General features: G+C 45.3%; 1 protein-coding gene across 1 annotated transcript in view; it reads right to left on the bottom strand.

Annotated features, from left to right (window-relative positions):
- LOC141581208 (phospholipid phosphatase 2-like) overlaps window positions 1–15278 on the bottom strand; it is a 129896-nt gene extending 114618 nt beyond the window's left edge. Inside the window, exons 1-2 of the mRNA XM_074385751.1 lie at window positions 15228–15278; window positions 14399–14676 (exon numbers count right to left, since the gene is read on the bottom strand). Of these exons, the coding sequence (XP_074241852.1) occupies window positions 14399–14676; window positions 15228–15263 (314 nt within the window). The 5' untranslated portion in view covers window positions 15264–15278. The remainder of the gene's footprint in view (window positions 1–14398; window positions 14677–15227) is intronic.
- Window positions 15279–16019: the final 741 nt, after the last annotated feature.

The raw sequence follows: 16019 nt of genomic DNA, 5'->3' as shown, positions 1-16019 counted from the left end.
CTTACTCAGTTTCTCAGCAGATGTTCACCCCCGCCTGGCTGTCCTGAAATACCTATAAAATTCAATATTCAGTTTATTCAATGTAATAATTTTGGAAACTCAAGCCAAAATGAAGCCCACTGTAGCCATATCCTTCCCAAAAATAGTGATGGAAGACTTTGGAAGCCATGTAGAATGAAATGAATATATACACAAAATAAAAAAAACAAAAACCTACTCAAAATAGTCCAGAGGCGGTAATATGAAATGTGAAACTATCAAAAATCTAAAAGAAAATCTATATGGCATTGGGTTTGGTGTTGAGTTTTAACACACAACATCAGATGCCAATTCATGAAAATATTGATAACAGACTTTATAAAGCTAAATATTCTACTGTGAAAAATTGTATTCGGAGAATAAAAAGACAAGACAGATGTGAGAAGATATTTACACAATACATAGGTGATTTTAAAACTGGTTAAATATCTGAACAGATACTCAACCACAGCAAATATACCGATAGTAGGCTGGGCATGGTGGATGCCCATCTCTACTAAAAATACAAAAATTACCCAGGCATGGTGGTGCATGCCTGTAATCCTAGCTGCTCAGGAGGCTGAGGCAAGACAATCGCTTGAACCTTGGAGGCGGAGGTTGTGGTGGGCCAAGATCACACTATTCCTCTGCCCTACTGTATATGTAAAAATGCAGATTCACTGAACCAGACTAAATTGGATTCACTGGAAGGCTGATAAAGGATTCAAAAGAATGAAACCTTGTGTTTTATCTACTTCTGACTTAGAAGCACCCCCACTTCCTACTTCCAGTTGTTCCACCTCACTGAACCAAATGACTGTACATCTTACACATATTGATTGGTGTCTCATTTCTCTCTAAAACGTATAAGAGCAAGCTCTACCCTGACCACCTTGGGCCCATGTTGTCAGGACCTCCTGAGTCTGTGTCATGGGCATGTCCTTAACCTTGGCGAAATAAGATTTTTACTTGACTGAGACCTGACTCAGATATTTTGGGATCACAATCCACAGTCACCATGGTGTGACAGTTGACTACAGCATTGAGTACAGAGATGTGCTAAATAGGTTTGTAGCATGGGAGCAATAGGCTATACCATATAACTTATGTGTGGAGTGGGCTACACCATCTAGGGTTTAAAAGGACACTCTGTGGTGTTCAGACAAGGATGAAATCACCAAGGACAAATTTCTCAGAAAGAATTCACATCAATAGAAGATGCTTGAGTGTATTTTAAATGGTTAAAGCCTAGGAGAAAAAAAAAAAGAAACTCAACTCCTGTTTTGGTTTAATAACAAAGCTTAATAGAGTTAACATGTTTCATCTAATCTAAGATGCTAATGATTAAGAAACATTATTTTATGCAACATCACAAATAGGTTGCCAATTAAACTGACTTTCTGAATGACAACAAAAATGTGAATTTACTGCTATTCATGCCAGTAAAATAAAATGAAAATGAATTACGGTTTTGACATGTTAAAGCAAAACAGGAGGAAGCCGTTAGCCTGAGGTCTTGCAAAGCAAATGGAAACCGAATTGGATTCATTAAAATTGACTTTAAAACATGAGCAAACCAACCCGTCAATGACAATAAACCCAGCTGCTAGTTGGCTTTATGACTGTTGATGCTGAGGGAACCATCCCCACAACAGGCAGTCGCCTAGCTGGAGCCAAGGAGAAACCTCACTTAGCTGCCACCACTAACGGCTCAAAGTCCCAAGCCCTGTTTTCCATTCTGGTGCTTCAGGTGTGATGCGCGAATCATTCCTTTGCTTAAATAAACTAAATTTATTTTGCCTAAAATTCTCTAACCCCTAAATCCTAACGACTAACTGGTAACCCTAAACTTTAACCCTGACCCGTATCCCTAATCCTCACCCAAAGCCCTGAGCATACATTGGTTTCTGCGTTTGCACTGATACGTCACTGTTGATGATTCAAACTGCTGTATGGTGGCCGCAGGAGCAGCGCGGACTTTACAGTAACGCGCAGACGGAGGCCTTGCATCAGCAACACAGCTGTTTTCTACACGAGCACTGCGGGTGTCGTATTCACATTCCGGATGTCACAGCTGCCTTAGGAACGCGCCATTGCGTTCCGAGGCTGCGGTGTGCACCTCGCACTGTCGCCACGTGGCCTTGGCTCGGGAGAACCTCAGCGTGCAGGACTCCGAGGGGCTTTTGGTGTCCAGGTTTCCACACCGAGATCTTCCTACTAGTCTCTGACCCTAAGCAGTCAGGCTGCAAACAGGAAGGATTTTACTCACTGTGGACGCGGCCCAGAGTCGTCCCCAGGTGAGGCTGTGCCCGCTAGGTCTGTGCTGTGGAGAACGCAGCTCCGCCCTCACGGCCCGGCAGGTCTGCACTGAGGACGACGGAACTCCGCAGGCCGCCATGACGCAAGGCACGCCGGGACCGTGACGCCGTCCGAAAAGGCGGCTCGGGCACCCCCTGCTGGTGGCCGCCGGGCAGTGCGGGGGCCCTCTCGCTCCCGGTGATGTGCCCGCGCCCTCTTCCGGCGACGAGGGCCATGGCAGGGCCCTACTACAGTGAGACCCGAGCCCCAGGGTCTGTGCTGAGGAGGACGAAACTCCACCCTCCAAGTGCCCCCAGGTCAACACCGAGGAGAAGGCAACTCTGCAGACCAGGTGGGCGGTGATGATGCGCCTCGGGGGGTGGAGCCTCAGGACTCTGAAAAGGCGGGCTTGGGCGCCCTCTCCTGGCAGCAGACCAATGCAGGGCCCTCTTGCTCACACTGCAGTGGCAACATGCTCCCTGCTGGCAACTAGGGCAATGCAGCATCCTCTGGCTCACTGAGCTAGGGGGCTGTGCATATGTACACAATGTGCACCTATATGTACATGCATACATACTGTACATCTGCACATAATGTAAACATGTAAATGTGCACATACTGTACATCTCTACCTAATGTGCACGTGAACATGTGTACATTACGTATATGTGTACATATTGTACATCTGTACATAATGTGCACATTATGTAAATGTGTATATATTGTACAGCTGTACATAATGTACATAATGTGCACACATATGTAAACATGTACATATAGTACATATGCACATTATATACACGGTTACATATTGTAATATCAAAATAAATTAAAAGTACATAATGTGTACAATCTGTATATTTACCATGATATTACATATTGTATATATATTATTGTAATTACATATATCATTGTGATATTACAATAATGTATATATCATACACACGTGCATATAAATGTACATATTGTACAGATTATGTACATTTATTGTACATATGTATTGTGTACACATATGTACATCACAGTAAAGGTACATATGGTACATATTATATACATTTATTGTAATATCCCAATAAATGTACACATTATGAGTATATTCTGGGATATTATTTTTAGCATATTAGATAAAAATTATTCCTAATATCAGGGTGGGTATACACCCATGTGTGTATATCTTGTGATATTATCCATCATATCCTAAGTAGGTATTACTCTCACTGTGAAAGCAAGTGTACACTCTGTGACTGTTCCATTATCACAGGCGGTGTACAACGCTTCTGTGATGTAGTTACTAATATCCTGGGGAGAGTACCCTGAATATCACAGGAAACGTACACCACCACTGTAATATTGTTTCTAACACAACCAAAAACGGAGAGAATATTACTCCAAGTATCTCAGGAAGCACACAAACCCCCAGTGATATTGTTCCTAATAACTAAGGGATTACAGATAATAATACTCACAATGTGACTGGGGTTGTACGCCCATCCTGTGATGTTGTTCCTAATATCCAGGGAAGGAGAGGATGATGTTACTGCCCATAGGGAAATACTCTCAGTATGGCAAGAGGTGTACATCAAGCTCTAATATGGTCACTAATGTCCACAAAAAAAAAAAAACAATTATATTGAATTAAACATTGCTAGGGGTGAAAACCGCCTGTGCTGTCAATCCTAATGTCAAGGAAGGTAAGGATGACATTTTTGTCAATATCAAAGAGATGTAACTAGAACTAGTGTTATTGTGCTTAATATAAAAAAAACAGAATAACATTATGATCTCCCTATGATATGGTTCTGAGTATCATATTACACAACATTTTCAAAACAGATGGTCCCTAGGAGCCAGGGTGGGCTGGGGGGCTGCTACGGGCCCTCTACTGGGGTCTGTCAGCACAGCCCCATAGCCGGGGGGTCCCTAGCAGCCAGGGTGAGCTGGGGGGCTGCTACAGGCACTCTGGATGGGGCTGTGGGCACAGCCCCCTAGCCAGGAGGTCCCTAATAGCCAGGATGGGCCGGGGGCTGCTATGCGCCCTCTGGCGAGGGGTGTGGGCACAGCCTCCTAGCCAGGGGGTCCCTAGTAGCCAGGGTGGGCCAGGGGCTGTGTGTGGGCACAGCCTCCTAGCCAAGGAGTCCCTAGCAGCCAGGGTGGCCTGGGGGGCTGCTACAGTTTTAGCTGTGTATTTTGAAAAAGTTGTCTCTAAGTGCTATAGCTGATGAAATTAGAATGAGTGATCTGTGTCTACTTGAGTTGAGCTTTCTTTTAGTAATAAAGGATTAAGTTCTATTTGAATTCTTTAGAACTGACTCTCATTCTTGTCAATCAACTGTGAATTTTCTGTGTTAATTTCTAGCAGAGGTAATAGAGTTAATCCAAAACCATAGGTGTATTAAAGTCCAGATTGACAAGTATACTCAACAAAGCAGGCACTGAGCTGGAAGAGGGATCTTTTCCCAGTGGGCCTTAAGGCCCACATAAATCCCTGCGCAGAAATCGAGAAACAGAGACAGAAAGGGACTCACCTAAGGCTTGTCACTTGAAAGTGAGTGGCTGACTGACTGGCAGAGGGCTGGAAATTAAATCCAAATCTCCTGACCTCTAATTTCAAAGGGTGCACTGCCTCCCCAAGGCCCAGTTTCACAGGTAAATAGCTTAACAAGGGCTTTACTGGATTGAAGTCAACATTAAAAGACATTGGAACAGTCATTGGCCCCTTGTCTCTAATGAGAATTTGCCCAGGTAATATTTTAACACTGGGTCTAACCTGAGAGATCTGGACTTTCAGCCTGAAACTCTTGAAAAGGATTGATTAACTTAGGAGTTCCTGCTACAAAGTAAGAGTCAAGAACCATTTTCAGCAAAGGTGAGCTGACCTCAGTGGTCAATAGGAAATGAGCTGGTTTCAATCACCACCCTCTCACTAATCATCAAGATAAAATTTCTTAAAACATACATGTATTGTGTTTTTCGGAAGGCTGGGGGTTATCCAAGATTCTGAGTAACATGCTACCACAGGAAGGAGATGCTGTTCACGCCTGAAGACAGACAGACACACACACACACACACACACACAGAGACAGACAGTCTAAACACAAAACTGGTAGTGTCCAGCCAGATACTTAGCAGTATGAGGAGGGCTCTGAAGTCATCCATGCTCCAAAGGAAGAGACACCTTTCCCTAATTCACACGTCCATTCTCCCTCCTTATCCCCCAATGCTGCCTTCTCCTCAAGCCCACGCATTACTAAGTAGAACAAAATTAGGCAGGGCTATCAGGTTAAAGCATTGTCAATGATGCTCTCATTAAAAATAACAGCACAGTCAAATGGAGAGCATGCTTGCATATAAAATGTGATTAATTCTTTCAGACATGGCTCATGATGACTGGGACCACACCTCCAGGGAGAAGCTCTGCTCTGCAGCCATCCAAGCTGTGTGCCTGGACACCTCCCAAAGTGCTTTACACTCTCATTTCACCTTTAGAGGCAGGCAAGAGGACTGCAAAGGATTCAGGTGTCTCCTGCGCTCTCTGAAAAAGACTCCCATTTCTCCTGGGGACCAAAAGGAACAACAAAAGTTGCTTTTTCTTTGTAGAGCACACAACTTTTTCAAAATACACAGCTAAACCTGTCCCTACTTTAAGTGCCTTGTCTAAAAATAACTTTTCTGGAATCAACTTGCCTTTTCTCAAATCGACTTTTCTGGAATCGACTTGCCTGGCCTGGTCTCAAATCGACTTTTCTGGAATCAACTTTTTTGGCCTTGTCTGCAATCGACTTTTCTGGAATCAACTTATCTGGCCTTGTCTGAAATCGACTTTCCTAGCCTGAAATCGACTTTTCTGAATCCACTTGTCTAGTCTGAAATCGACTTTTCTGGAATCCACTTGTCTGGTCTGAAATCGACTTTTCTTGCCTGAAATCAACTTTTCTGGAATCGATTTGCCTTGTCTGAAGTCGATCTTTCTGAAATCGACTTGCCTGACCTTGCCAGAAATCGATTTTTCTGAAATCGACCTGCCTTGCCTAAAACCGATTTTTTTTTTTTTTTTTTTTTTTAAGAATTGACTTGTTTGGCCTTGCCTGAAATCGATGTCTCTGGAATCGACGTGCCTTGTCTGATATCGACTTTTCTGAAATCGACTTGCCTGACCTTGCCTGAAATCGATTTTTCTGGAATTGACTTTCCTTGCCTTGCCTGAAATAGATTTTTTTTGGGAATCGACTTGCTTGGCCTTGCCTGAAATCAATTTCTCTGGAATCGAAGAGCCTTGTATGAAATCGACTTTTCTGAAATCGACGTGCCTGGCCTTGCCTGAAACCCATTTTCCTAAAGCACTTAAAGCACGGACAGTTTAAGCTGTGTATTTTCAAAAAGTTGTCTCTAAGTGCCATAGCTCATGAATTCAAAATGAATGATCTGTGTCCCCTTGAGTTGAGCATTCTTTTAGTAATAAAGGATTAAGTTATATTTGAATCCTTTTTTTTTTTTTTTTAAGACGGAGTTTTGCTCTTGTTACCCAGGCAGGCTGGAGTGCAATGGCACGATCTCGGCTCACCACAACCTCCGCCTCCTGGGTTCAGGCAATTCTCCTGCCTCAGCCTCCTGACTAGCTGGGATTACAGGCACGTGCCACCACGGCCAGCTAATTTTTTGTATTTTTAGTAGAGACGGGGTTTCACTGTGTTGACCAGGATGGTCTCGATCTTTTGACCTCGTGAACCACCCGTCTCGGAAGCTGAGGCAGACAGATGACCTGAGGTTAGGAGTTCTAGACCAGCTTGGCCAATATGGCAAAACCCCGTCTCTACTAAAAATACAAAAATTACCCAGGCCTGCTAGCATGCACTTGGAATCCTAGCTACTTGGGAGGCCGAGGCAGGAGAACTGCTTGAACCCAAAAGGTGGAGGCTGCAGTAAGCTGATATCGAGCCACTGCACACCAGCCTGGCTGAAACAGCAAGATTCCATCTGGAAAAGAAAAAAAGAAAGAAAACCAAAATGTCTGGGAGTGGCAGGGTGCAGTGGCTCCCTCCTGTAGTCCCAGCAATTTGGGAGGCTGAGGTGAGCAGAACGCCTGACGTTAGCAGTTCAAGACCAGCCTGACCAACATGAAGAACTCCTGTCTCTGGAAAATACAAAAATTAGCTGGGCATAGTGGCATGTGCCTGTAATCCCAGCTCCTCAGCTGGATGAGGTAGGAAGATCACTTCAACCAGGGAGGTGAAGTTTGCAGTGAGCCGAGGTGGTGCTACTGCACTCCAGCCTGGGCGACAGAGAAAGACTCCGTCTCAAAAAAAAAAAAAATTTCAAATAATTTCACACTAGAATAGTTATATTAAAAAACAAAAAAAAGAAGAGTTGACAAAGATGTGCAGAAACTTGAACCCATAAACACTGCTTCTGACAGTATTAAATGGTCCAGCCTGTGTGTAAAATCATTTGGTGTTTCTTCAAACACTTGCAAATAGATTTGCCATATGACTCAATGATTCCATTCCTCAGCATATACTGCAAAGAACTGAAGACAGGTGTTCAAACAAAAACTTGTATGCTCTTTAAGTGTGTCAAGGTGACAAATATGCAGGAAAGTCTGGGGAACAGTGCCAGGAAAAGAAAACTGGATCAGAACAATGAAAAAACACATCATACTCCCAGGTGGTGCAGAAGGTAAAAGTGAAATGAGTTTGTAGACTGAATTATCATGTAGGAACCGTGAGGATTTCCTGATCTAGGGGTTATGTGGTGGTTACCTGGGAGAGTGTACTTTGGGTAAAATATACTGAAGTATTTTCTGGAACACTGTAAATCTGGTACAGCAACAACTGCTGCAAAATCTAAGAGAAGAAACAGGTTATACTTTGTACTGCTATTGGAAGATTCTTAGAAGTATGACATTATTGGAAAGCAAACTACTTTTTAGAACAACCATATCAATACCATGCCAGGAAAGCAAAGACCTCATCAAAATCCATTATAGAGGCTATAGTTCAACCAAAGCTGTGAAATCCTTATAAAAGTCTCCATGTCAACAGAGTTCACTTAGTAGATACTACTGTATTACTAGTATTAGAAGCTACTGTGTGGATATATTAGTGTTATGGCATGATATGGATATTAGTATTAGGACATGGTGTGAATATTATACTGGTGTTAGGGCACGGTGTGATTACTATATTACAGACCACTGTGAGAATACTTATTAGCAGCCACTGTGTCTTGGACACTGACAAGATCAGAGTGTAGTCAAAACAGTGGATTTGATGGTTTCCTTTGTCTAGCTGAATTCCTTCCTCTGCTGAGTACTCTCTAAAGACTCTCTCCTCTGCACTCAGGGCTTTGGACAGGAAGTTTGTTACTCACCAATGAACAACACCAAGTTGACATGACCTTCATGCTGCCCTGAGGAAGATAAAGCTCCTTGCCGCTTCTGGCACCTCAGAGGGAAGTTGGTCAGGGGTGGGTTCGTGCACCCTCTGGTGATGCCACAACTCAGCACAGACACTCTTGCTCAGTTTCTAGGTGGACGTGCAACCCCACCTGGCTGTCCTGAAATACCTATAAAATTCGATATTGAGTTTACGCAATGTGATAATTTTAGAAATTCAAACCAAAATGAAGCCCACTGTAGCCATTCCTTCCCAAAGACGGTGATGGAAGACTTTGGAAGCCATGTAGAATCAAATGAATAAATACACAAATTAAGAAAAACAAAAACCTACTCAAAATAGTCCAGAGACTGTAATTTTAAATGCAAAACTATAAAAAATCTAAAAGAAAATCTATATGACGTTGAGTTTGGTGATGACTTGTAACACAAAACATCAAATGCCAATTCATGAAAATATTGATAACACAGACTTTATAAAACTAAGTATTCTACTGTGCAAAACTGTATTCAGAGAACAAAAAGACAAGAGAGATGTGAGAAGATAATTACAAAATACATACATGATTTTAAAACTGGGTAAATATATGAACAGATACCTAACCAAAGCAAATATACTGATAGTAGGCTGGGCATGGTGGCTCATGCCTGTCATACCACAACTTTCGAAGGCTTAGATGGGTAAATAATCTGAGGTCAGGAGTTCCAGACCAGCCTGGCCAACATGGCGAAACCCCATCTCTACTAAAAATACAAAAAATGAGCCAAGCGTGCTGGTGGGCACCTGTAATCCCAGCTACTTGGGAGGCTGAAACAGGAGAACCACTTAAACATGGGAGGTAGAGGGTGCAATGAGCCAGTATCGTGCCATTGCACTCCAACCTGGGTTACAGAGCAAGAAAGACTCCATCTCAAAAAAAAAAAAATTGTTAATAATGTATCTGACACATGTTGATATGTTAATACGAGGGGAAACTAGTTTGAGTCTACTCAGGAAATCTGCATTTTCCTCCCAATTTCAGTGTGAATCTAAAAACAATTTAAAATAAAACCTTTATTTAAAAATTATAAATTTTTAAAAATATCTGCTTACTTATTTGTACTAATAAGTAGTAATTGACACTACTACTTTTCAAAACAAGGGCATTCATGATGCTGCAAAGTAATTTATGCAAACATATATAATTTCAATGAAATGCCTATTTTACAAGATTTATGTTAAAATAACACATCCGCCGGGCGCGGTGGCTCCAGCCTGTAATCCCAGCACTTTGGGAGGCTGAGGCGGGTGGATCACAAGGTCGAGAGATCAAGACCATCCTGGTCAACATGGTGAAACCCCGTCTCTACTAAAAATACAAAAAAAAAAATTAGCTGGGCATGGTGGCACGTGCCTGTAATCCCAGCTACTCAGGAGGCTGAGGCAGGAGAATTGCCTGAACCCAGGAGGTGGAGGTTACGGTGAGCCGAGATCGCGCCATTGCACTCCAGCCTGGGTAACAAAAGCGAAACTCCGTCTCAAAAATAAAATAAAATAAAATAAAAAATAACACATCCATGTAAACATATTTATCATATCTTTTTTCTTGTGGTGTGGTTCACTCTCTAGGAAATCTGGTCACCTTAGAACCAAGGAAAGAATTCAGATTATGGAGACTATTTCAATTTACAGCAGGACGTTTTCAAAAACATACTTTAAAAAAAAAATTAAAATAGCAATTGATAGTGACTGAATCACTTATTATAATGAATGCTTGTCTTTGTTTTGTTTCCCAGCATTCCTTTTAGCTACAATACAACAAAAGCAAATATTTGCCATTGGAAAAAATATTCAAAGAAAGCCTGTAAAGGGAATTTGTGACCACAATTATTCAATGTTTCATGACGATGCTTTCTAATACTGAAAAGTTTAAAGGGATAGTCAAAGTTATTCCCCCAAAGATGCTTTGAAGAAATCGATGAAACTAGAGAAACAAAAGTGGCAGGACAATCAATGCGACATTAGCTGTCACCGTGTCTCGTGAGAAAAAGTAATTTACCTTTAGAGGATCGCCAAGAATTACTGGAAACCCAGACTCTGGAATGTATCTAAATTTAGTTGTCAATATCACTAGCAATGAATGTGATAAAAAGAGATCTCTGTTTTATTTGTGTAATACAATACCAACGCAGTATTTAACGCTCCAAGGAAAACAAGTTATACCTGAAATACAGTTGACAATACCAGAATCAAAATAAGCTTCCTGACCAGGCATGGTGGCTCACGCCTGTAATCCCAAGACTTTGAGAGGCCAAAGCAGGCGGATCACCAGAGGTCAGGAGCTCAAGACCCACCTGACAAACACGGAGAAACCCCATCTCTACTAAAAATACAAAAATTGCCCAGGCTTGGTGGTGCATGCCTGTAATCCCAGCTACTGGGGAGGATGCAGTAAGACAATGGCTTAAACCAGGGCAGAGGCGGGTGTGCTGGGCCAAGATCACACCATTCTTCTGCCCTACTGTCTATGTAAAAATGCAACTTCACTGAACCAGACTAAATTGTATTCAGTGGAAGGCTGATCAAAAAATTCAGAAGAATGCAACTTTTGTTTTATCTACTTCTGACCTAGAACCACCCCCCACCCCGCCTTCCTACTTCTAGTTGTTCCACCTCACTGAACCAAATGACTTTACATCTTAGACATATTGATTGGTGTCTCATGTCTCTCTAAAATATATAAAAGCAAGCTCTACCCTGACCACCTTGGGCCCATGTTGTCAGGACCTCCTGAGGCTGTGTCATGGGTATGTCCATAACCTTGGCGAAATAAGCTTTCTACTTGATTGAGACCTGACTCAGATATTTTGGGATCACAATCCACAATCACCATGATGTGACATTTGACTACAGCATTCAGTACAGAGATGAGCTATACAGGTATGGTATGTAGCCTGAAAGCAAGAAGCTATACCATATCACTTACACCATCCAGGTTTTATAAGGACACTCGATGGTGTTTGCACAAAGATGAAATCACTAAGGACACATTTCTCACAGTATCCACATTGTATCCACATTGTTTGGAGATGCTTGAGTGTATTTTAATTGGTTAAAGCCTAGGAGAAAAAAAAAAGCAACTGAACTCCTGTTATGGTTTCATAACAAAGCTTAATAGAGTTAACATATTTCATCTAATCTAAGATGCTAATAATTAACAGACATTATTTTATGCAACATCACAAATAGGCTGCCAATTAAACTGACTTTCTGAATGACAACAAAAATGTGTACTTTTCTAATGCCAGGAAAATAAAATGAAAATGAATTATGGTTTTGATCTGTTAAAGCAAAAAAGGAGGAAGCCGTTAGCCTGAGGTCTTGCCTAAGCAAACGGAAACCGAACTTCGAGGCATGCAAACTGACTTAAAAACATGAATAAACCAATTAGTCAATGACAGAAAGCCCAGCTGCCAGCTGGCTGTATGACTATTGACGCTGAGGGAACCATCCCCACAACCGGCGGTCGCCCAGCTGGAGCCCATGAGAAACCTCACTCAGCAGCCACCGCTAAGAGCTGGAAGCCCCAAGCCCTGTTTTCCGTTCTGGTGCTTCAGGCATGATTCATGCATCATTCCTTCTTTCAAATTTGCCTAAAATTTTTCTAACCCCTGTATCCTAACCCCTAACTGGTAACCCCGAACTCTAACTCTATCCGCTAGCCCTAATCCTCACCCTAAACCCTAACCACACGTTAGTTTCTACGTTTGCACTGATATGTCCGTGTTGAGTATTGAAACTGCGGTACTGGCAGGGCCGCATAAATGGTGCGGATTTTATAGTAACATGTTTGGACTGAGGCCTTGCATTAGCATTAGGTGTTTCCTACCTGAGCACTGGGCTTATTGTATCCGTACTTCAGAGGCCATCTCTGCCTCAGGAACGCTCCATTTGTCTTCTGAGGCTGCTGGGTGCACCTCACACCGCAGCCGCCTGGCCTTGGGCGGGAGAACCCAGGTGCGCAGGGTTCAGAGGGGCTTTTCGTGTCCAGTTTCCCACACAGAGCTCTTCGTACTAGTCTCTGACCCTCAGCAGTCAGGAATGCAAACAGGAAGGATTTTACTCACCGTGGACACGGCCCAGAGTTGTCCCAAACCAAGGCTGTGCCCGCTGCGTCTTTGCCGTGGAGAATGCAGCTCCGCAGATTGCCCTGAAGCGATGCGATGCACGCTCGGGCGCCCCCTGCTGGTGGCCAGGCGGTGGGGGCCCTCTTGCTCATGGTCCTGTGTCTGCACCCCCCTGATGGCAGCTGGGGCCACCGCAAGCCCCTCTTGCAGTAAGAACCCCGCCCCAAGGTGTGTGCTGAGGAGGACGCAGTTCCACCCTCACAATGCCCCCCAGTTCTATGAGGAGAACGCACCTCTGCAGACCGCTGTGACTCAATGCACGCTGGTGGTGTGACAGGATGCACACCGGTGGAGGAGCCTCGAGAATCTGAAAGGTGGGTGTGGGGGCCCCTACTGGGGGCCTGCACTGCAGGGCCCTCTTGCTCACGATGCTGTGCCCACGCCCCCTTCTGGCTAGGTCCACTGCAGGGCCCTCTGACAGTGTAGTGACCGGCATCACCTGCTGGCAGCTGGAGCACTGCAGGGCCCTCTTGCTCAGTGCAGTGGCAATATGCCCGCTGCTGGCAAACAGGGCAGTGCTACATCCTCTTGCTCACGGTGTGGTGCCTGTGCTGCTGGGCACTCTTACTCTCGGTGGAGTGGGGTCACGCCCCCGGCTGGCCGCTGGGGCACTGCAAGACCCTCTTGCCCATAGCGTCCTGGCAACACTCCCGTGATGGCAACTAGAGCACTGCAGGGTTCTCTTGCTCATGGTGTGGTATTCGCTGGGATTACAAGTGTGGGCCACCATGCCTGGCTAATTTTGTATTTTTAGTAGAGATAGGATTTCTCCATGTTGGCCAGGCTGATCTCGAACTCCCAACCCCAGGTAATCTGCCCGCCTCAGCCTCCCAAAGTGCGGGGATTATGGCATGAGCCACCTAGCTCGGCCTAATTTTTTGATTTGTCATAGAGACGGGGTTTTGCCATATTGCCTATGCTGCGGGGTTTCCTTCTGATGAGATGAAAATATTCTGGAATTAGGTAGAGGAGATGGCTGTACAGCATTGTGAATGTACTAAAAATGAACTGTACACATTAAAATGGAAGAAATGGTGACTTATAAAAATTTTATTTTGACTTATTTATTTATTTATTTATTCTGGTCTGACATTACCCTAGGCTTGTCAGTCAATAATTTGATGTTTTTAAAAAGGACAACGATAAGTTGAAACGTTTAAGGACCTATCAGTAGAAATGGTAAGAAGACAGCGCATAGGCTCACGCCTGTAATCCTAGCACTTTGGGAGGCCAAGGTGGGTGGATCACCTGCGGTCAAGAATTCAAGACCAGCCTGGCAACCATGGTGAAAACCCATCTTTAAAAAAAAAAGAAGAAGAAGAAGAAGACAGCGCAGAAGAGGGCAGGGCTGAGACTCAAGGGAGACACCACGCTCCCCGCGGCCTCCTGCCGTCTGCGGGGCGCCTGGAGCCCTAAGGCCCCGCTCCTACCTGACCCCTGCCTGCTGGCTCCTCACCATCTGGCTTCTGCGGCTTCTTCAGCTCCCACTGCCCCCAGAGTGAAGGCTGCTTGTCCACACTCACCTGGCCTCGGTGATGCCAGCAGCGTTTCCCCTGCACACGCTCTCCAGCTGCACGTAGACCAAGCAGTTGACCCAGCTCCACTCGGGGTCACAGATGGCCAGGAAGTTGGGGTGCAGGTGGCCGATCGTGTACTTGGCCAGGTACGTCAGAGACTGGCTCACAGCCGCCCCGAAGAGGAAGGTCCCCAGCACCTTGTACACGGCAGCCACGTAATTATTGAAGTCAGAGCAGGAATAGAGCTGGTCTGTGGGCACCAGGTAGGCTTCTCCAGCCGAGACCTGCGTGTGGGCAGCCGCAGTAACCAGAGGGGGTCCTGATCAGCCCATGGGCCCTTAGTGGGCCTCAGTCCTCCCCACGGGCCTCCCCAAGGCTGCTGCAGAGCTGGAGACTCTAAAGGTGCCCTAGCTGGGGTCGGTGGCTCACACCTGCCAGCCCAGCACTGTGGGAGGCTGAGGCGGGAGGATCACCTGAGGTCGGGCGTTCAAGACCAGCCTGACCAACATGGTGAAACCTGTCTCTACTAAAAATACAAAAATTAGCAGCCTGTAGTCCCAGCTACTGGGGAGACTGAGGCAAGAGAATCACTTGAACCCAGGAGGCGGAGGTTACAGTGAGTGGAGACCCTGCCATTGCACTCCAGCCTGGGCAACAAGAGCAAAACTCCGTCTCAAAACACAAAAGGGGGTTCCTATTACCCACAAGTACCACTCGGGGCAAGGCTGTGTCCCCCAGCCCCCCACAGACCTCCAGGCCACCCCCATCAGGAACCCAGGGTTAGGCTGCCCCATCCCGCTCCTCTCCCTGTCCCTCTGAACCCCTCCTGCCTTACAAGGATGACGGTGGCCATGATGGTGACCCCGGCCATGAGCCCAAGGGTGATGGTGTCTGGAGGATAGGGGTACCGGATGGAGTCATCCCCACAGTCAAATCCTCGGTTATACAGGGTGTTCACCAGTGACAGGACAGCAAAGGACAGAAAGGCTGGAGGGGGAGAAGGGCCTGGGAGCTGTGAGGTTCTCAAACCAGCTGGGCCATGGGGCCCCCACACCCGCCTTGGCCTCGAGGCATGCTCCCACCAACAAGGAAGAGCTTCTCTCACAGCACGTGGGAGGCCCAAGCGACACTCCTTTCCCATCACCCTCAGATGAGCACGAGCTCCCCAGGCCCTCTCCCCCTCACACCCTCCCTCTGCTCCTTGAAAAACCAGGCAAGGCCGGGCGCGGTGGCTCAAGCCTGTAATCCCAGCACTTTGGGAGGCCGAGGCGGGTGGATCACGAGGTCAAGAGATCAAGACCACCCTGGTCAACATGGTGAAACCCCGTCTCGACTAAAAACACAAAAAAATCAGCTGGGCATGGTGGTGCGTGCCTGTAATCCCAGCTACTCAGGAGGCTGAGGCAGAAGAATTGCCTGAACCCAGGAGGCGGAGGTTACAGTGAGTGGAGACCCTGCCATTGCACTCCAGCCTGGGTAACAAGAGCAAAACTCCGTCTCAAAAAAAAAAAAAAAAAGAAAAAGAAAAAGAAAAAACCAGGCAAACACTCACCTCTGGGCCTTTGCACAGGGACTTCTCTCTGCCCAAAATATCTTATTTTTATTTTTAAAAGTAGAGACAGGGGTC

Source organism: Saimiri boliviensis, chromosome 14 (assembly GCF_048565385.1).
Source record: "Saimiri boliviensis isolate mSaiBol1 chromosome 14, mSaiBol1.pri, whole genome shotgun sequence".
Taxonomy (NCBI): Eukaryota; Metazoa; Chordata; class Mammalia; order Primates; family Cebidae; genus Saimiri; species Saimiri boliviensis.
Note: the sequence above shows the minus strand (reverse complement) of the source record. Positions and strands in the feature narration are given on the sequence as shown.